Genomic DNA, 21,503 nt, shown 5'->3' on the forward strand with positions numbered 1-21,503 from the left:
TATTCTGATAATATAAGAGTATTACTTTAAGTTAGGATACATATGAAAAAAAGTATAAATACAACAACAATTTGTCTTATTTTGACAAAATTAAGTGTATCCCTCATCATTTTTGCCGGTTCATTTTAATTATAGTTGCAGCGGAAGTGCGATCTATTACAATATGTATAAATATCTATCTTGTATTAGGACGGGTGACATATTTTTGAAGTGCAATATAGGAGCGTTTAGACAGTGCCTTCTAAATCAACAAGTTTTTAACCATTATTGCCAGTGTAAATGTTGTGGTATATTGTCCAAAAAATTTAAATTGAATTATTGTGGGAAAAGTTTGTCTTAACAATTTTTTCAATAATTTGATTAAAATATTCTTTCAATCCGACAACACATACATTTTTTGTTCATGATCATAATACCAGCTTACAATTTTTTCCGAAGGGCCTTAAATCACATTTTTCCGAATTCTCTAACGTTTTTCGATTATTTTCCGAGTACTCACATACACATACTCAAAAAGGCAATTTAATTGTGTGTATTTTGCTTACAACAAAACAAATTTTCGATATAGTCCGAGTAATCTGCACATATTCTAAAAGGAAATTTTTGGTAAAAATTTAAATCTACAATTTGAAAATGTGATTTGAAAAATAAAAAATATTGAAAAAATGTATAACAATAAACCATAATCAAAAGGAAGAACTACACTGTCCAAAAACTTTTCATCATCTGAAATCCCGAAATTTGAAATCCCGCAATAACCTTCAGAATAATGACAATCAGGTGGAATAGAAGCTCCATTCCTATTGTTCAAATGCCGCCTTCTAATAGTCAAGGAAAAGAAGGAATAGAAACTGGAACTTTATTCTAAAAATAAAATGGATTATTTTTTAATAGTACGTTTACATTATAACGTAAATGCCGTTTAAGAAAAACAAAATTCCTTGTAAATCATTTTTTTTCAAAACATCAGAATATTCAGATTATTTTCAGAATTTCGATTCAAACATCAGAATTTCGATTCAAACATATTTTCGAAATAAACACCTGATAATTTTCTGAATTTCAGATCAAAAATCCGATAAATTTCCAGATAATTTTCCGATATTTAGATCAAACGTCAGATTTTTATAACATCTGAAAAAAGTATCAGTAAATGTTCCTATTTTCTGCTTATTTTCGAATGGATAGATCATATGTATAAAATCCTCAAAATACTACAAGGGCAATTGTGGATACCTTTATATGGAGAAATTTGCTATTCAATAAGAACTCAAATTACTAAATTGCACACAATTCGATTGACAAATACGTTCAAAACCCCAAAATACGGGGCTAACCGTAAAAATTACATATATTTATAATTTCTCGTGCAGATATTTGCTATCCAATAAGAACTGAAAGTACTAAATTACAGTCAATTCGGTATCGTAATATGGAGGCTAAAAGAAAAAATGTACCGATATTTATTTTTTTTTTTTTTTTTGTAGAGTTTTGGAACCCAATTCGCTGTAATTTGGTACAATGGGTTCCATTGTACCAAATTACAGCGAATTCGGTTGAAAACGCCTTTACGACCTTAGCCTGCCTGCAGACAAAAGACAACTCTATGCAAAATTTCGGCGATCTATCACAATTCGTTTAGAGACTAAAGTGATTTCAACAGAACGATGGATGGGCGCACATTTTTTCTTCGTCACTTTATGGGGTCGGAAATGATTATTTCGATGAGTAACAAACGGAAAAACAAACTTAATATATCCTCCATACTATGGAGGGTGTATAAATATGGTGAAACGTCTTTATTGACGGCCGCGCTAATCTTTTTATACCCTCCAGCAAAATAAATACAGCAAAATTTCTTCAACATTTATAGAACAAAACTTTTGAAGATTTTATAGATGCCGTGTAAATAGGCATCAAAATTTGCAGCTCTACACTTTTAAGATACTGTGAGACCTTATCAAGTTCAGCTTTTGAATATTGGGATGAGGTTGAAGACCAGTTTCTGAATTTGGAATCCCACTGTTCAATTACAAGTTCTACTCCAGCAAAGCGTAGAAAAGTACAAGAAGTAAATGGTATCGACAACCAACGTTCAGAACATGGCCAATTTCTATCGCAGAAAGTATCTCAATGAAAAGAAGACATAAGTTGGCAGAAGAGCTATGGAGAGTATGTTGGGCAGCAGCTTTTTCCATATAAAGAATCAAATGCTCGCAGATGAATTTGAAATGAATGGTACTCAAATAATATTTGATACAATTTTTTATTATCAGGCTGAGAACTATATTAAATAATGTCATCGACTCATTTGAAGCAGAGGAAACAATTAACTTAATGTTATTTTTTACTTTATTGTAATATTTTATATGTGAACTGAATGTGGTTTTTAATTTTAAGTTGTCAAATAAATGAATTGACTTTTTTTTTGTTTTCTTCTTTTTTTCCATTGTTATCAGCTACTTCTTCCTCTAATATTAAATATGCTGATAATATGACGATCGTGTCGTCGTCCATAGTTATTAATACTAAACTATTTCTTAAAATAATCAAAACAGAAGTTCAAAGTTAATATTTTCAATAAAAAAATTACCAATAGTGTAAATTAGCTTCAAAACATTTTTATCAAACTTTGATCAAAATATTTTGATATATATTGAAAGAATATTTTGATAAAATTTTTGAAACGTGTACACGTAAATTTCCAAAATTTGTCCAATCAAGTAAATTTTGCATTAGATAGCAATACTTCAAAATCAACATAAATGCCAATCAGAATTTGGCACTCCTGTTATCATTTTGTTCGAGTAAAAAGTTTACAAAGAGAACGCCATTTTGGTTTGTGCCATCAATGTTTTACCAGTTTTGTGGGTTCAGGAATGATTTTTGAGTAAAAAGTTGCAAAACTTGTAAAATTAGTAGATTCTTTTAGGTTCTGGAACGGAACTTTTATGGTGAATATTTCGAAAACAACGATACAACATCTAGAAAAGGCATCTTGGCTACTTTGTAATTTCTTTTATAGTTATTTCCATGGTACTATTATAGAAGACAGAGTATATTTTGTCAACAAAGAAAAAATACAACTCTACGTTATGGCCTATAATGTCCAAAATAAGTAAAAACAAATGCAGCAAGTCGTTCTGTTTACTGAAAACGGGAAATATGAATGGCATGTCATGTTTTCTTTTAAAAATTGAGTTGGGAATGTGATTTTAACTTAAACACATGCGGGGATTTGTAACATGTCTTTTTATGCACTGCAATAAATGTTAATTTATTATAAAAGTTGAATTTGAGTTTTGACATACTGCTTTATTCTTTTACAATGACCAATGCCATTATTAAAATTATATTAATTTATATAACATAGTTATTTTCATAAATTTCTTTATAAAAAAGAGGTATTAATATTATTTAGCTTGTCTTGGGTGTAAAGTAACATAAAATAATTTTTAATTATTTTTTTTTCATTCTCAATACTACATCTAAAATAAAGGAACATTAACTACGTTGTAACTTCTTTTAATTATTAAATAACATTTATAAATTTCCCAAAATGAATTAATGTTAACTCCATAACAACGACGCACAACCACTTGTCAAAATGTGAAGCTAAAAATGTGCCAAATTATATTTATGGAAACTTGAAAAAATTAATGCGAAATATTTGAAAATAGAAATGAAATAGTGCAAGGGGTTAGTGGCAAGCAAAAGAACAAATTATGAAGTTGCAAGATTTTCTTGAATCGATATGGAACTTGAAATTACTGATGATGGTGGTGTTACAAAAGTGCATTATTAACATATATTCCTTTTCTACAATTCCTTTGAATAGGTATTAGCCGCGATAGTGCTCATAAGCGCCGCGCCACTGGTGGCAAACGCAAATCCCTCCGCAAGAAGCGCAAGTTCGAGTTGGGTCGTCCTGCTGCCAACACTAAGGTATGTTTGTTTGTTTGTCTCCCTCCCAAAGGTGTATGGCTATTCTGGGTCTTCCATCTTCTGTGATGATAACGCGTGTCAACTGCAACCAAAGTTTAATTCCATTGGAATTTTTACCTAGCCATTGATGAATAGCGTTATTATGTTCGGACTACTGATTATGTTGATGGAGGACTATTGAGTTTGCCGACAATAATTTGTTTGAACTAATTGTTTATATACTAATTAATGATCGTTTGTTGTTTGTGTGCTTTTCTTTTAGTTGGGCGGATGCCGCATCCATCCCGTACGCACCCGCGGTGGTAACACCAAGCTCCGTGCCCTCCGTCTTGAAAACGGTAACTTTGCCTGGGCCTCTGAGGGTATTGCCCGCAAGACCCGTATCGCTGATGTTGTCTACAATGCCTCCAACAACGAATTGGTCCGTACCAAGACTTTGGTAAAGAACACCATTGTTGTCATTGATGCTACTCCCTTCCGTCAGTGGTATGAATCCCATTACGTTTTGCCTTTGGGTCGCAAACGTAACCCCAAACAACAACAAAAGGAAGATGACAACGATGTGCTCACCAAGAAGCGCAGCGAAAAGACCATGAAGAAATACTTGGAACGTCAAAAGTACGCCAAGGTTGAACAAGCTTTGGAAGATCAATTCGTTTCTGGTCGTCTCTTAGGTAAGTTGCGATGTTATGTTTAGAATGGATAAAATTTTTCAAGATCAAATCATCGTATTTAGTTTTTAATATATTTTAGTATTTGGATATAGAGAATGGACGCCATTTTGTTAGAAATAGGAATCATTGTAATTGAAGACACACTTTTAATGAGTCATGGATTTTAAGCCGAGTTTGAGGCTGCCTACATTCATGGGGTCTATCGATATTATGCCGGTTTTGTAAATACCGATTTGTTAGAAATTCCATTAAATGGAACTCGTTTTCTAAAAAGAGTCATGAGCTCCCCCAGTCGAGTTTCAGTCAGCATTTTTGGGTCCTGAGTCTGAAATTAATATCCTAATTTCATGAAGGGCTTAGGGTTATACAGATCTTTTATATTATATTTATAAGAAATTTTAAAGAATGTTTTTGCCCCATGGAACAACTTAGTCTTCCAATTGTGGATTTCTCATTCATGGACTTCAGGCCTTATTTTTTTTTTAATTATGAATAATTTTTAAAGAATTTTTTCCACACCATTTAGGCTTGAATTTTTAATGAATTTTTCTTCCAGACTATAGGAGCTTTTAGGCGTGGATTTTTAATAATTTTTTTTTCGATACAAAAACCTTCAGGGCTTACATTAGTTAGACAGACTCTTGAGGCGTGGATTCTTAATGATTTTTTTCTCGATACAAAAGCCTTCAGGGCTTACATTAGTTAGACCTCCTGAGGCGAGGATTCTTAATGATTTTGTTCTCCTTGCCATCCGAACATTGAGGCGTTGTTTTTTAATTAATTATTAGAACCTCGTACTGTGGATTTCTGTAGTGTTTTCCCACAGCCTTCCAGAGGTTCCAGGCGTAGATTCTTATCGAGTTTTTCCCCAAAGATTATCAACGTCTTTGGGCTTGGATTCCGGGGGCTTGAGCCATGGGGTATGGATTTCTGAAGAGTTTTTACCAACAGCCTTTCAGAGTATCCAGACGTGGATATTTATAGAGTTTTTCCCCACAGATTATCAGTTTTTTTGGTCTGGGATTTTAAACAAATTTCCCCAGGACTATGTCTGGGATTAGATTTTCAATTATTGTTTATCGAGGCGTTATTTTGAAAGAAATTTTCCCACATTCCAGCAGAGACTCTTGAGGTATGAATTTTTATCGAGATTTTACACAGATTATCAGAGCCTCAGATTTTGAACGAATTTTCCGCTAGACTATCAAAGCTTTTGGGATTAGATTTTTAATTATTGTTTTCGATATCTAGTGATTTTGAGAGAACATTTCCCATATACCAGCAGAGATTCATGGGGCGTGGGTTTTTAATATGCTTTTCCCAAAGACTGTCGTGGCGTGAATTTTAAATAAATTTTGCTGGCAAGGCCATCCAAACCATAAGACGTTGATTTTAAGTAATTTTTGCACAAATTATCAAACCCTTGAGGCGCAGATTTTTAATGAATCTTCCCCACTAACTAATAAAGCCTTTAGTCGTGGATTTTAAGAGAATTTAACTCACAAACTATTAAAGCCTTGAGGCGTAAATTTTTTGAGCATTTTTCCCACCCGAGGCATGGATTTTTGAAGCATTTTTATCACCGATTATCAGAAAATCGAAGAGTGGATTTTTAAAGTATTTTTCCCACCGACTATCGGAACCTCGAGGAGTGGTTTTTTAAAACATTTATCCCACCGATTATCCAAACCTCGATGTGTGGATTTTTAAAGCATTTTTCCCACAAATTTTTGGAACCTCAAGACGTATATTTTTAAAGGATTTTTCTCACCGATTATCAGAAAATCGAGGCGTGGATTTTTAAAGCATTTTTCTCATTGATTGTCCAAACCTCGAGGCGAGGTTTGGACTATCAAGGCTTTGAGGCGTGAATTTTTAGAACATTTTTTCCACAGACTATTATATTTTCAGATGTTTAATTTATAAATAATTTTTCCCAAAGACCTTGAGACAAGGATTTTTAAATAATTTGTCCGTATAGCCTATCAGAAACTTTAGGCTTGGCTTCTTAACGCATTTGGAACAAATGCACTTTATGGACACATCTCACCTCTCATGTTTACCATATGTAGCCCTTTAGATGCTGATTACAGCAACATACATTTTTTCGGGGGGAAATCATTACTTCCCGAGATATGGGGTTCCAAAGTTCAAAAAATACCCCCACTTTTTATAAAATAAATTTAAGAATACCACTTCGAAACGATTAAATTTTTTATAGCAGATAGTCCTTTTTGGAGCTGACCAAACTACATAAATTTAATTTTCCCAACTACAACTACTACATACAACGATTTGTTCTATAAACAAAACTATGAATCGGGTATAAGACGCTGAAAAAGTCTTCTTCAGTGTCTGACTCCTCGATCCTATCTAGTTATCAAATTTTCCAAAATGATGTTAACATCTTAAAGCGATCCCATCACCTATTATTGTTACAAGCCTGTTTTAGGTTTTGTAACAAGCCGATGGGGCATGATATTGCTTGTCATAGTTACTCTGATTGGATTTTTGAAATAATTTCATAAAAATTTACTTTATATAAAGGATTTATTAACTTATGAATTTTATTCTTTCTTTCTCGTTACAGCCTGCGTCTCATCTCGTCCCGGCCAATGCGGCCGTGCCGACGGTTACATTTTGGAAGGCAAAGAATTGGAATTCTATCTTAAGAAAATCAAGTCCAAGAAATAAACAATTTATTTGTTTTATTATTAATACAATTATTTTTTAAAAATACAATTTTTTTAATTGTACTCTCCTTTTTTATTTTAATTGATTCAAAACAAATGTATTAGATAGTGAGAGCAAATCAAACATGCCTCGAGGAGATGATGGTGTTATAAAAAAAGAAGAGCCTGACAAAGGAATAAAAACACAAATGGGTTACTTTATATAGTAACAAAAGAAAACAATTTTTAATATTTTTAATCAGCAATTATATTTCTAGCAGATTGGATTGGGAATAGCTTTCTAAGAATGTCCATCTTTAGAAGGGACATTTCGATTACTATACTGAGGAAACCAGCATAATTAGGAAGCCATCTATTAATTGTTCTCTTAGAGTTCTAGGGATCATGAATATATTACATAATACTCTAATTTTTTAATTACAAAATGGAATATCACTATAGGCAAGAAAAGACCATCTATAAATTAATTGATCGTTTCCATGACAGCGGGGTCTCTACGATCCGAAATGACCCGAGTTTTTCTCGTCAACGTCTGTCACCTCAGTCCACAAATCATTTGATATATTTTTAAATTTGATATATTTTTAAAGAGTTGTATATTCAAGGGAGGATATAATAAAATCTTAAAATCAGGACAGTGAATGCGGGGCATTATGAATTTTAGTCACTGAATAATAGTTAAAAATCATTTTTCTCAATAACTATTGGATCTTCTGGAGTCCTGGATATTTTATAATTTTTCTCAGAGGCCTTCAGACTTTTATTGTAGTAAATGGAAATTTACGCCCAGATATCCATACAATAATTTTGATGAAAATTTTATCCTATTTTATTTTTAATATGAAGGTATTGTGGAACAGCAATATACAATAGGAAATACAGAGATATGGAATTAAGGTTATTTTTAAGAAACAAAAAGAACGCATTGTTGCGCATCGTTTGAGTTTTTATTTCAGATTTTTATAGGAGAACCACCACATCTTGTCTTCTGGAACAACAGCAAACCACCAACGAAACAGCATTCCCCCCATTAAAAGGTAATTAAATTGTGTCAATTTTATCTCACTTTTGTGATTGAACAAATTTCAAATATGATGTTAACACTTTAAAGCGATCCCATCACCTAATTATTGTTATAAGCCTGTTTTAGGTTTTATAGCAAATCGATGGGATGTGATTTTTGCTTGTCATAGTTACTCTGATTGATTCAAGGTATACTTTTATATTAACACCATGACATAATCATACATCCATAATTTCGTAATAATGAAATGATGAATACCTTGAGTCGATTGTTCAATCACAGTATTTTGTGTGTTTTGATTTTAATTGAAGATTGAAGTTGGTATTAATGGATTTTATATTTTTTTTTTGCAGAATAACAATCGTGCATGGATTTATTGGAAATGACTGGAATGAGATAGTTGAAAAAAAAACATTGAAATAAAAGCAAATGTAAAAGAAAAATGCAATAAATAATTAAGAAAGTAAATTTATAAATATTATTTAATAGACACTTGTTAGTAAGGAAGTAGTTCTCAATTTTGAGAGCAGTATGACCATTATAGTTTCTATAGATGAATGTATTCGAATTGTTAAAATATAAAGAGTATACGAAAAGGTTCTGTCTTATTGAATATATTGCAACTAAGAAATGATTTCCAATGTATACTTTTCAACAAAAGGTTGGATGTATGTAGCTTTTAGCATATTTTTAGGATTATGAAATGTGACGTGATATTTTTAGCAAATTGTTTATACTGCACTTTATAGTACAGAGTATTGTGATTTTGTGTGTTTGTTACATAACATTTCAAATTTGCTACTATGAAAGTAGTTCAATCTCTACACCTAATTGTCATAACGACTCCCTTTAGCTCATCTATGAAGACTCCCTTTAGCTTGTCTATAAACACCACCTTCAGCTTGTCTATAAATACTCTATTCAGTACGTCTTTGATAAGTCCCTTCAGCTCGTGTATTCAAGCGAAGTGATTTAATATTGTAGGTTCTAATCCAATCCTACAAACCAACAGAAATCCTAACTCCGAATTTTAAGATTCTATTGGTTCACCCAAAAGTCCAATTATAACAAATTTAGTACCATCTAGTAAACATTAGTACGAATTTCCAAAACAAGCTTTATCATAAAATCCAATGGAAATCTTATTTCCCAATTTCAGGAATCCAGTCCTATCGATTCAACCAAATCCAAATGGTATCAAATTTAGTACGCACCAATTTCCAAAGTACCAATTTCCAAAACTTTCTACATATCTCAATCAATCCTACACCCCAACAGTTCTATCGGTTCACCCAAAATTCAAATTGTACCAAATTTAGTACTGTTTAGTACGTTTCGTATAATTAAGTACACGTTTTCAAAATCACATCCTTATATAGAGCCAACTTCTCAACATTAATTCCCATTTAAAATTTAATGATTCTAGCTCTATCGGTTCACCCAAAATTCAAATTGTACAAATTGTATCCATTTAAAATTTAATGATTCTAGCTCTATCGGTTCATCCAAAATTCAAATTGTACTACATTTAGTCCTGTTTAGTACTTTTCGTATACATGAGTACACGCTTCCAAAACCACCTCAAATATCGACCCTACTTCTCAACCTTAATTCCCATTTCACATTTCAAGTTTTTAGTTTTATCCATACACATGCCTCGAAATTGTACCAAATTTAGTACTACACTCCATCAGCGACCCTTATTTCAAGAGTTGTAGTTCTACCTGTGCGCCAAATAAAAAATAGTAGTTTTTGTTCCCTTCTAGTACGAATATCAAAAAACCCAGCCTTATCTGACATCTTTGGACTAAGAGTGACCCTCACCCAAAAATTCAACGACACTGTGGTGAAGGGTATAAAAATTGTAAAGCGAGTTTCGAGTACGTTCTTCAGAAATTGAGTTTCGATGTTGGAGTTTCTAATTAATCATTTGTGCTATACAAATGTTAATATTGAGTTCTCATTGTAGAGTCAAAGTAATGAATAACGTACACACGCAGTCAACATGTAAACATTGGCTTATTGTATTGACAACTTTTGGCGCGTTGCATACTTTTAGGCGTAATGTAAAGATGATTGCTCATGGCACAAATGAAGCTGCCTCATATGAATGTTTCATCATTTCCGCTTGAAATTTACATCGTTCTGAATTAATGTTTGAATTTATCAATTAATTTAACTGTTAACATATACTGCTATATATATAATTAGAACTAACTATACATACCTACATATAAATATTTAAATGTTTCCAACTCTTATTTCTAAAACATCTTATTTCTTTATTTCTTTTCTCTTGTCGTTGTTCCTGTTCTTTGTTTGCTGTTTCTCATCGATAATCGCATTTCAAAAGGAATACCTTTGTGGAATTTTATGATTATGATGAAACAACTAATAGTCACAACGACAACAACCAGAACACCACCAACTACAACGCCTTTGTATATAAAATTGCATTGAATTCAAAGTGCATTTTACCAGGAGTAGAGAATAATACCAGCTGACAAGAATCTTTTGAAAAAAATCTGGCATTGATGTTAGTTACTTCATATTGTTGTTATAGTTACCACACAAAGTTGACTACTCCCATTACGAATAGCAACCTCAACCTGGCAGGCTGTCTGCCTGTCATCTTTTGCAACAAAAGCAGCAGTATTTTAACTGTGTATAGAATATTGTCGTAAATGTAACCAACTCTTTTGTGATAAAAAAGAAACATACGCACTACCTAGTTTGAGATGTGTGGGAGGGTAGGATAGGGTAGACTTGGAGGAGTTGTATCTATGGATCATTGGTTATTTATATTGTTAACAGATACAAACTGTAATATATGTAGGATGGTACAACAGAAAAATATATTTAGAAGAAATATTTATAGTTATAAATGAAGACTTCTTTAGTTATAGAACATCTTCTCAAAAGTTCTAATGTTTTTATGAAAGATATGTCTGGATGTCTTCTGTCGGGATTACTATCCATGCATCATTTTTTTTTAATATTGAAAGATCTTTACGTTATAGCAGAACTTCATGAAAGTATTTTGCTTATAGAAGGTCTACTGACACTAGAAGAGAATTTTTCTCTCTATAGACCCCCTGAGAGATATTTTGTCAACCAAAGATCTTCAAAGAAGTTTTCTATCTACAACAGATCTTCTGATTTTTTTTCTGTTTACAGGTGATTTTCTGAATGTTTTATGTCTATGAAAGGTATTCTCTCTGGGATGACTATATGGACTTTTCAAAAATAATTTTTTTGAAGTTCTGAAAAGGATGAATTTTTTTAATACATTTTCTGAAGTACTGAAGGCGTGTATTTTTTAAAAATATATATTTTGAAGTTGCGGAAGGTTTTTTTGAAGTCCTAGAAATATAGAAGCATATATTTTTAAAATAATTTGTTGAAGTTCTAGAAAGGGTAACTTAAAAAAAGAAAATTTGTTAAAAATAAATTTTCTGAAGGTATGCCATTTTTGAAAAAAAAAATCTTATGACCTGAAAATCTTAATTTTTTTAAAAATAAATTTCCTGAATTATTGAAATGGTGTATTTTAATTAAAAAGGCCTAAAAAGCGTAACCTAAATAGATTTTTTTCTGAAGTTCAGAAAATTGTGACTTGGTAAGCGAGTATTTTTATACCCTTCACCACACTGTGGTACAGGGTATTATGTCTTTGTGCATATGTTTGTAACATGCAAAAGGAAACGAGATAGACACATGGTTCCTTTTGAGAATATGCATAGAATCACTTTTTGAGTCGATTTATTCATGTCCGTCCGTCCGTCTGTAGATGTTAAATTGTAAACAAAGTACAGGTCGCATTTATGATCCGATTTAGATGAAATTTTGCACAAGTCACTTATTTGGCCCAAGGACGAACCCTATTGAAATTGGGAAAAATCGGTTTAGATTTGGATATAGCTCCCATATATATTTTTGTCCGATTTAAGGTAAATGAGGCACCAAAGTCCCTCTATATCCTTCGATTTGCGAGAAATTTGGCATAGAGTACTGAATTAGATCCAAAATGAAAAGTGGGAAAAGTGGTTCTGGTTTCGATATAGCTCCCACATATACATATATATTCGTCCGATTTTACATAAATGGTGCACCAACCTTCTAATTTTGCTAAAAGTCGTTTTTCATAAATTTGTCCCATGGTACGAAGTCGACTTTAAATCTGCCCGAATGAAATTAAATGTATCATAGGTTGCCGAAAGACTTGCGTGTGTTTCTTGGAGGGGATACATATGTACAATATATCCAAAGTGGTGAAGGGTATCATATAGTCGGCCCAGTCCGACTTTACTGCTTTCCTTACTGGCTTTAAAAATATAATTTAATAAAGACTTGAAAAGAGTGTGGTTTAATTTTGTTTATGGATTAGCAAAGCGTTTATTAATAAGAAACTTAATTCATGTCGAAGAGTTAATTTTTGAAGACTATTTTCTCAAGGGACATAAACGGGATTGTATTTTAAATTTTGTTATCCTGTATGCAACACCTCGAAATATTTATCAGATACCCCTATGTTCATAATCAGAATAAAATTATATGTCAATTTAGTCATGTCTGTTGAAGTCATAATAGAGATCACATGTTCTTGTATCGAATTGGTTGTTATTTGATATTTCTGATTCTATTGGGTCAGCTAAGTTAGATTCTCATGGGGGTAGCTATTCTTCATTTATCAATATATGGGCCACTTTTTAAGGTAGTCCGCTTTTCAACCGAGTTAGCAGTAATTTTATATTTTGGATTCTCATTGTAAATTTTCAATGTTATTCCACTTTTTAGGGTAGTCCCCATAAAGCGATACCTTCCATTGTAATATATATCGAAGATTTTGGGTATCAGGGGTTTCGAACTTGCTGGGATTCTGCTTTTGTAGTAAATAGGTCCACGCTTTGGTACACCCCCATACAAGGAAACAAGCACTTTTCGATATTGTGAGAATTTTTCACACATTTTCAACCGAATGGCTCTAATGTTCTCAGGGGTGTGATATCATACTACTAACAAAAATTATCATTATCCGTTCACGTTTTGGTATAGCCAAAACAGTGCGTCCATCATTCAGTATTTTAAAGATTTTGAGCACGTTTTTCAATCGAATTGATTCTAATTTGACATTTTTGATTCGCAATGTGTATAAAATCTGGTTACAAAAAATTGTCAAGATCTGCCGATTATTCGGGTTAGCCCCCATATAATTTTACTCTCCATTATTCAGTATTTTGTGGACTTTGAAAATATTTTTCAACAGGATTGGTTCTACTTTCATATTTTGAGTTCTAATTGGGAGTCAAACTTACCTACTAAAAAATTTTAATTTTTTTCGACGGCGGGCATGATTGACGATCACTGAAATATCTGAATCTCAATATTCCAACGTAATTAGAATGACTACATATCTGGCGCTGGTATGAACTGGGATTATTGACTTCGATCAAAAATTAGCAAAATAGTGAACCTATGAACATTATTTTTTTGGAAAATCGAATATTTTCGACCAAAAGACCAGCTGGAAAACAGAGAAGAAGGATTTATATATTCCGATCTATGTGTCTGTAATTTAGTATTCTTGGTTCTTGGAGTCTGAAAATATTTTTTGATGTTCGATTAAGTCCATATATTTGACATAGCTTCTATATATAGGTGCCGTTCTATTTTCGGTATTTTGAATGTTTTGGGCAGCATTTTAAAACCAAATTAGTCATTCTGAGATGCTTGAGGATTGAAATTGCTGTTTCACAGAGGTTTCGCCAAAATTTCCTCACTTTAAAGGTTTTAACTGCATTCTCCCATTGAGGTGGCCTCAATTTTAAATTTCGGCATCATGAAGGTTAAACATTTCCCGCATCTTGAAAGTTAAACATTTTTGATATAGGTACATGTTTTATATAGCTCTCATATAACAACCCGGGACAGTTTTCCGTATTTTGAAGGGTTTATCAGAATAAATTTAGCGAGGTGACTGTAATGTGCCATTCCAGATTCCTGGTGAATAAAATATTTCTTCCCATACAATGGTCCCGGTAATTCTTAAGATGTTGAAGTTCCTAGCTAAGTTTTCTAACCAGAGGGTCTATATTTCGTAATTTTTTCCAGAGCGACCGATCTACTATAGACCCAATGGGTTTCTGAAGCAACAAGTTAATTGTAACGAAAAAAATGCGTTTAAGCTGATTTCTATTATTTTTGCCGACTCTGTATACATGTATTTGTATTTATATATGAACTGATTAGGACCAAAATTTCCGAAATTTATAATAAATCGAACAAAATTCAGCGTATCAAAATTTAAAACTATCTAATACAAAATGGGGTCATTAAGCGGTTTAGGTATAAAAACATTTAGAGGGGTTCAGCTCTTAATCCCTTATTTTCACGTGACATTCCAAGGGGCCCATAGAAAATATTCTGAGGGATCTTATGTTCATACAAGATGTTCTAAGGAGTCTTCTGTGTAGAAGAGCTTAGAAAACGCTTTCGATCTTTAAAAGACCTATAGGGCATTCGAGAAGTCTTCTGCCTTTTCAAAAGCTACTGGGAGATTTTCTGTCTATAAGAAACATTGTGGGGGGTCTTCTGCTTAGGTATTAGTCCCTTGATTATAATTGTCTTTCTGAGGGCCCTATAGAAAACCTACTTCTTTATATAAGAGCTTTCTACTTGTTTTATAAAACATTCTTCTGTCTATTGAAGGATTTTCATAAAAGACGTCCTGATCTTTTATCTATAATGGGTGGGTCTTAGATTCCTGTTTTTGTGTGATCCATAGAAACTATAATGAGGGGTCTTCTGTTTATAGAAGACATTTTAAAGGGATCTTCTGTGTATATAGAAGACATTTTAAAGGGATCTTCTGTGTCTAGATGAGATGTTCTGATCTTCAGCGTATTGAAAAACTTTTGTTTAAAATAAAACCTCTGTTTAAAGTAAAGACTGATCTTTTTATATGAGATGTGTTCAGCGAAAAAGTGACCTATAGTAAATATGCTGAGGCGTTTTCTGTTTATAAAAAAACATTATTCTATGTAGAAGAGCTTGCGAAAAGTTTTCTGTCAATAAAAGACGTCCAGATGTTCTGTCTATCGTACATTCAATAGACAGAATACCTGTCTATAGAAGAGCTTCTGGGAAATTGTATGTGTATGTGTTCTTGATCCCTGTTTAAATCAGAAATTCTGATTGGTTTTCTGTCCATAGGAACCATTCTGAGGGGTCTTCTGTTTATAGAGTACCTCTATCTATATAAGAGCTTCTAAAACAGAGGTATTCTGTCTATTAATGAGCTCTTCTGCCCATAAGAGATTTTTTTTTTGGAGATCTGTTCAGCGAAGGTCGTCTTCGCGAAGTGAAGGTCTTTTTCATAGTACAGAAAACCATCCGAGATATTTGGTACTTAGAACACATTCTGAGAGATCTCCAGTGTAAAGATACTTTCGAAGTGGTATTTTGTCTATCCTAAGAGATCTTTTATCTATAAAAACATCTGTGAAGGACTTTCCATATTCTACTGTAATAAACGTTACATAAATTCAGCTACGTTCCATCTCCGATTGAAAAATAATATTTTATGGATGAAAAAAATCTCAATATGTTTTTTATTATTCCTTTACTAGCTGTGGAGTGCGTATTGTAACAGAACATAAGTTGAGATAAATAATTCTCTAAGGAATATTTTCTTTAGATATTTTTTTTTATTTCACAAGAATGACAAGACAGGTATAAGTTTATTGGTTGCCACAAAGAAAGTACTCTTCTGAGGCTAACTAAGACGATAGAAAAAGATATTTAAAAAGAAATATGTATGTATTTTAAAGTTTTGTGTTAATAGTTTAAAAAATTCCATACTTTTTGCAAAAAAACAAAAATTGTTTACAATAAGTAGAAAGATTTTTTGTCCTGACATTTACTTAGTACTGTTCTTCAATTGATTCCATTGAGAATGGCCTCGAATGAGACAGATTGACAGACATTCTTATTCTTTGTGAAAGTAAACACATTTCAATCATGGTATTACATACACACATATAAATATTTCAGTTGCTTTTGTCATAATGGTCATACAAACATAACTCAATGTCCATATTAAAATCTTTTGAAAAATAAAAAAATACTCTCCAAATAAAATGTCAGATATTTTAAATAATTAATACAGGACGTTTGAAAATTCATGTCATGAATCACAATTCTAAATATTGTCCAAATTTGTTAAACTTATCACAAAGAATAGAATTCGCGAATGTATGTACATGTGCATGTGTGTTAATTGTTCTTTGCCAATGTGCATAATCAACATGAGCGGTTGATAAGAGGCAGCGTGGCCGAGCGGTCTAAGGCGCTGGTTTTAGGCACCAGTCCGAAAGGGCGTGGGTTCGAATCCCACCGCTGTCACAAATATATTTTATTATTGGATGTTAAAAAAATATTTTATGAAATTGGAAAATTATGACATCATATACTAGAAGAAAAAATACGATATATGCGGTAAGAATATTTATAAGAAGAAGTAAGAAAAACTTTATAGAAGTTTATCTAAAAAGTGAAGAATGTTAAATTTGGACGGCCGGATGGGTCTAAAACATATCTTAAAAAGAATCCACGGCTATAATTAGAATTAAAAAAAATATATATTTTAAACCACCAAGGAAAGTAATAAAGTCGCAGTGGGCCGACTATATGATATATTTGGGTATATTCTACATCCTATCCTAACAGACGTCGCCTTTTCGAAGGAATACTAATTTCAGTACATTGTGTCAATCAATTTACATTAAATAGGACGAAAATATATATGGGAGCTAAACTAAATCTGAACCGGTTTTTACGAAACTTAGCACACATCATTCTCGTCCTAATTCAGTACCCTATGCAAAATTTCGTGCAAATCGAAAGATATATAGGGACTTTGGTACACCATTTACATAAAATCGGACGAAAATATATATGGGAGCTACACCTAAACCTGGATCGATTTTCAGGAAACTTAACACACATCATTCTAGACCTAATTCATTACGCTGTGCCAAATTTCGCGGAAATCGAAAGTTATATAAGGACTTTGATGCACAATTTACATAAAATCGGACGAAAATATATATGGGAGCTATAACTAAATCTAAACCAATTTTTACGAAACTTAGCACACATCATACTCGACCTAATTCAGTACCGTATGCCAAATTTCGTGTAAATCGAAAGACATATAGAGACTTTGGTGCTCCATTTACCTTAAATCGGACGAACCTATATATGGAAGCTATATTTAAATCTGAAACGATTTTGTCGAAACTTAACACACGTCATTCAAGACTCGATTCAGTACACTATACAAAATTTGGTGCAAATCGAATGTTATATAGGGACTTCGCGGCACTATTTACATAAAATCGGACGAAACTATATACGGGAGCTATATCAAAATCTGAACCGATTTTCAAGAAACTTAGCACACATCATTCTGGAGCTAATTCAGTACCCCATGCAAAATTGCATGCAAATCGAAAGATATATAGCGACATTGGTGCCCCATTTACCTTAAATCGGCGAAAATATATATGGGAGCTATATCTAAATCTGAACCGATATTCACGAAACTTAACACATATCACTCTAGACTTAATTAAGTACGCTATGCCAAATTTCGTGCAAATTGAAAGATATATAGGGACTTCGGTTTTTACATTAAATCGGATGAACATATATATGGAAGCTATATCAAAATCTGAACCGATTTTTACGAAACTTAGCACACATCATTCTAGACTCAATTCAGTGTGCTGTGATAAATCGAATGTTATATATGGACTTTGGTGCACTATTTACCTAAAGTCGGTGGAAAATATATATGGGAACTATTTCTAAATCTGAACCGATTTTCACGAAACTTAACACATGTCATTCAAGACTCGATTCAATACACTATACGAAAACGAAACTATATACGGGAGCTATATCTAAATCTGAACCAATTTTTACGAAACTTAGCACACATCAATCTGGACCTAATTCAGTACCCTATGCAAAATTTCGTGCAAATCGAAAGGTTTATAGCGACATTGCACAAAGACATAATACCCTGTACCACAGTGTAGTGGAGGGTATAAAAATCCAAGCCTATACTTAGAATTGAACAAATATTTTAAAAAAATCCACGCCTATAATTAGGCTTGAAAAAATATTTTTTTAAGTCCACGCCTATATTTAGGCTTGAACAAAATATTTAAAAAAATCTACGCCTATAATTAGGCGTGGAAAAAATATTTTAAAAAATTATTGGCTGAGTGTCTGTAATTAGGTAATTGACAAAAACAGAATTAATTTTCTCTTTGTGTCAATAGCTATATTTATTTTCTGAGTGTACGAAAAATCCCAAACATTGATTTATATATTTCTTACTGTGGCCACAACGATTGTATATTTAGTGGTATTTGTGGTGGTAGCATCATCAACATAAACTTTTTAAAGAGGATTGCGATACTATTTTCCAGAAAAAATTTTCTTTAGTATGAAAAAAAAAACAAACTTGAAAACTTCGGTCTCAAGAGTTTAAGTAAATTGATGCAACTTTTTAAAGAGGAAAAAAATCTGTTTGATTTACAATTGATAATAATACCAGGAATATAGGCAATGACTAGAAAGGAGATACAATCACAATCAAGCAAACACACACATACAAATGTATACACATTTCTATGACAGTTACAATCCTTTGTGGCGACCAAAGGACAAACCAACCATCATGAATGTTGTTTAAACTCTTTGGAGTAGTTTAGGTTTCATTGGCTAGGTGGTGGGGACCTCTTGTTGTTCGGGGACAGGATGTTTGTAAACTGGCTTGACTCAACGACGAGAATGTAGTTGTTGCTGTTGTTGTTCTTGTTATGACACAACCAAGATGACTATGTGTGTGCATGTCGCCCGGCAATTCCTTAAGGAGAGAAATTGACAAGCATATACCGGATGATGCCATATCATGGCGTTCGTATCACATTGATCATCATGATAATGATTATTGGCATCATGATAACGATAATACACAATCGCATTGAATTGACCACAAATGGTGTAGTGTGTGTGTGAATCCTTTTTTCTTCATACAATGTTTACATTTGAAAGTGAAGCTATAGGTAGGTAGTTAGGGAAATTACATATCGTCCGTCTAGTCGCCTCAAAGTCTCATGTCTGTTACGTTTTTTTTCTTCCTCGTATTATCATAGTCATCTTTATGAAATATTTATTTATGCGCAATTCCAATGTAAGTAGCCATTTTCATATTTTAGTTTGCCAATTGCCAAGGTTGTGCATGTCTAAACGGAAGTGCCACTCTCGAATAGCATCCTTATGGAATCTTTTCATGTTTATGGAATATTAAAATGATAACGTCTATGCATTTTATTTACTTTTATATAAGATGTTTTGGTGTATTTAGCAATGATAGTTACTTAAAATGCATTTCATTGGCGCCTAAAAGTATGCAATCATTTTTTGGGAATACATCTTATATACCTTTTAGAGAAAATTACTATTTGAAAGTGGATGGGATGGATGTGGTTATATTTGGAGGGAGGGGTTAATGTTGGTTGGTGGGTGGCGTAGGGGATGACAGATACCAAGCAACGGCTCTGATTGGCTTTAACATTGCGAAGTCCAGGCTTATCTTGGTCTCTCTTTCTTCTCAATTGTGGACACTGACCTCTCCGCGGTGCCACCTGGGGAGCTATTCTCATCACCCACGATGAAATAGTGAGCTAATATGTGTCGCGAGTTCACCCATAAGAGCTATAAGAAATGGGTTGAGACGTCAGCTTAGTTGCCCACTCTCGGAAAATCCAACCTACTATGAAAAGGCAAAGAAAAAGAAAACCAAACCCCCCTAATGTTGACGACCCCCGCAAACGTATAAAGGACCACGATCTGCGAATCTGCACTTGGAATGTGCGCACGTTGTACATTACAGGCGCAGTGTTGGCTTTGGCGGATATACTCAAGAAGTACAAAGCCGATATTATTGCCTTACAGGAAATGCGATGGAAAGGGACAGGCGTAAGTAAGTCAGACGATTACGCCCTGTATTATAGCTGCCATGAAACGGATTTATAGTTAACAGAAGAATAAAAGACCTTGTCTCCAGATTCACTCCAGTAGATGAGCGAATTGCTATAATCCGTATAAAAGCGAAGTTCTTTTACATCAGTCTCATTTGCGCCCATGCTCCGACCGAAGATAAAGAAACAGCATATGACCGTTGCCCTAGCCATGACATTAAAATTCTGCTATGAGATTTTAATGCAAAAATCGGAAGGGAAAATATCTTTGGCCCCACCGTCGGAAGTTCAGCCTTCATGAAGAAACATCCGAAAACGGCATGAGGTTGATTGACTTCGTGGCAGCAAAAACATGGCACCAGATTCAAGCATCTCGATATACACAAGGCCACCTGGATCTCTCCTGATCAAGTAACGAGAAAACAAATTGATTATGTTGTGATAGACGGAAGGCATTCATCCAGTGTTTTAGACGTCCGATCCATCCGAGGAGCGAATATCGATTCGGACCATTACCTTGTGGCAGCCAAGGTACGCACCCGTCTTAATGTTGCAGCAAAGGTGCGATCTAATGCAACACAGAAACTCGACGTCGAAAAGCTGCAAACACAACAGGTAGCCGAGGCCTACTCCGTTCAACTTACCCATCTGCTTGAAGAAAGCACTTCTTGTTCCGATAATAGTATAGAAGCACAATGGCAAAGAATTACCCACTCCCTACAAACTGCAGCAAAAGGAACAATTGGGTACCAAAAACCACCACCAAGAAACCCATGGTACGATCAGAAGTGTTGTAATGCTACTGATGCGAAAAACGCAGCGTATAGGGCAACCCTGCAGACAGTAGCAACACGTAACGTGATGGAGAATTATCGTGAGAAAAGGAGAAAGGAGAAACGTGTTTTCAGAAAAAAGAAGAAAGAACAAGAAAAACGTGAGCGTGAGCAAATCGAGATGTACAGGAGTCAGAATGAAGTCCGGAAATTTTACCAACGAGTAAAACACCAAACCGAAGGCTTTGGTGCAGGCACATCCTCCTGTAGAGATGAAGAAGGAAACCTGATGACAGATTCAGACAGCGTGTTGAGGATCTGGAGCCTTTCGAAAAGCT

The 21,503-nt window shown here is 33.5% G+C and overlaps 1 protein-coding gene and 3 non-coding genes across 4 annotated transcripts; all 4 read left to right on the forward strand.

Moving 5' to 3' along the window:
- Positions 1-3,834: 3,834 nt before the first annotated feature.
- On the forward strand, positions 3,835-7,353 carry LOC133327626 (small ribosomal subunit protein eS8-like; the record flags this gene model as incomplete). Its single annotated transcript, XM_061536152.1, has 3 exons — positions 3,835-3,945; positions 4,208-4,619; positions 7,210-7,353. Coding segments are annotated over 3 exons (627 nt in total), but the record flags the coding sequence as incomplete, so codon positions are not given.
- Positions 7,056-7,124, forward strand: LOC133327628 (small nucleolar RNA R442). The gene has a single exon (XR_009754263.1). It is a non-coding gene; the product is annotated as a small nucleolar RNA R442 (small nucleolar RNA).
- A 1,116-nt stretch (positions 7,354-8,469) lies between the features above and the next one.
- LOC133327627 (small nucleolar RNA R442) lies at positions 8,470-8,516 on the forward strand. The gene has a single exon (XR_009754262.1). It is a non-coding gene; the product is annotated as a small nucleolar RNA R442 (small nucleolar RNA).
- An 8,143-nt stretch (positions 8,517-16,659) lies between these two features.
- Trnal-uag (transfer RNA leucine (anticodon UAG)) lies at positions 16,660-16,739 on the forward strand. The gene has a single exon. It is a non-coding gene; the product is annotated as a tRNA-Leu (tRNA).
- The last annotated feature ends 4,764 nt before the right edge of the window (positions 16,740-21,503 follow it).

This window comes from Musca vetustissima, unplaced genomic scaffold, assembly GCF_032173495.1.
Source record: "Musca vetustissima isolate MV318-11 ecotype Yass unplaced genomic scaffold, APGP_CSIRO_Mvet_v1 utg218558, whole genome shotgun sequence".
Taxonomy (NCBI): Eukaryota; Metazoa; Arthropoda; class Insecta; order Diptera; family Muscidae; genus Musca; species Musca vetustissima.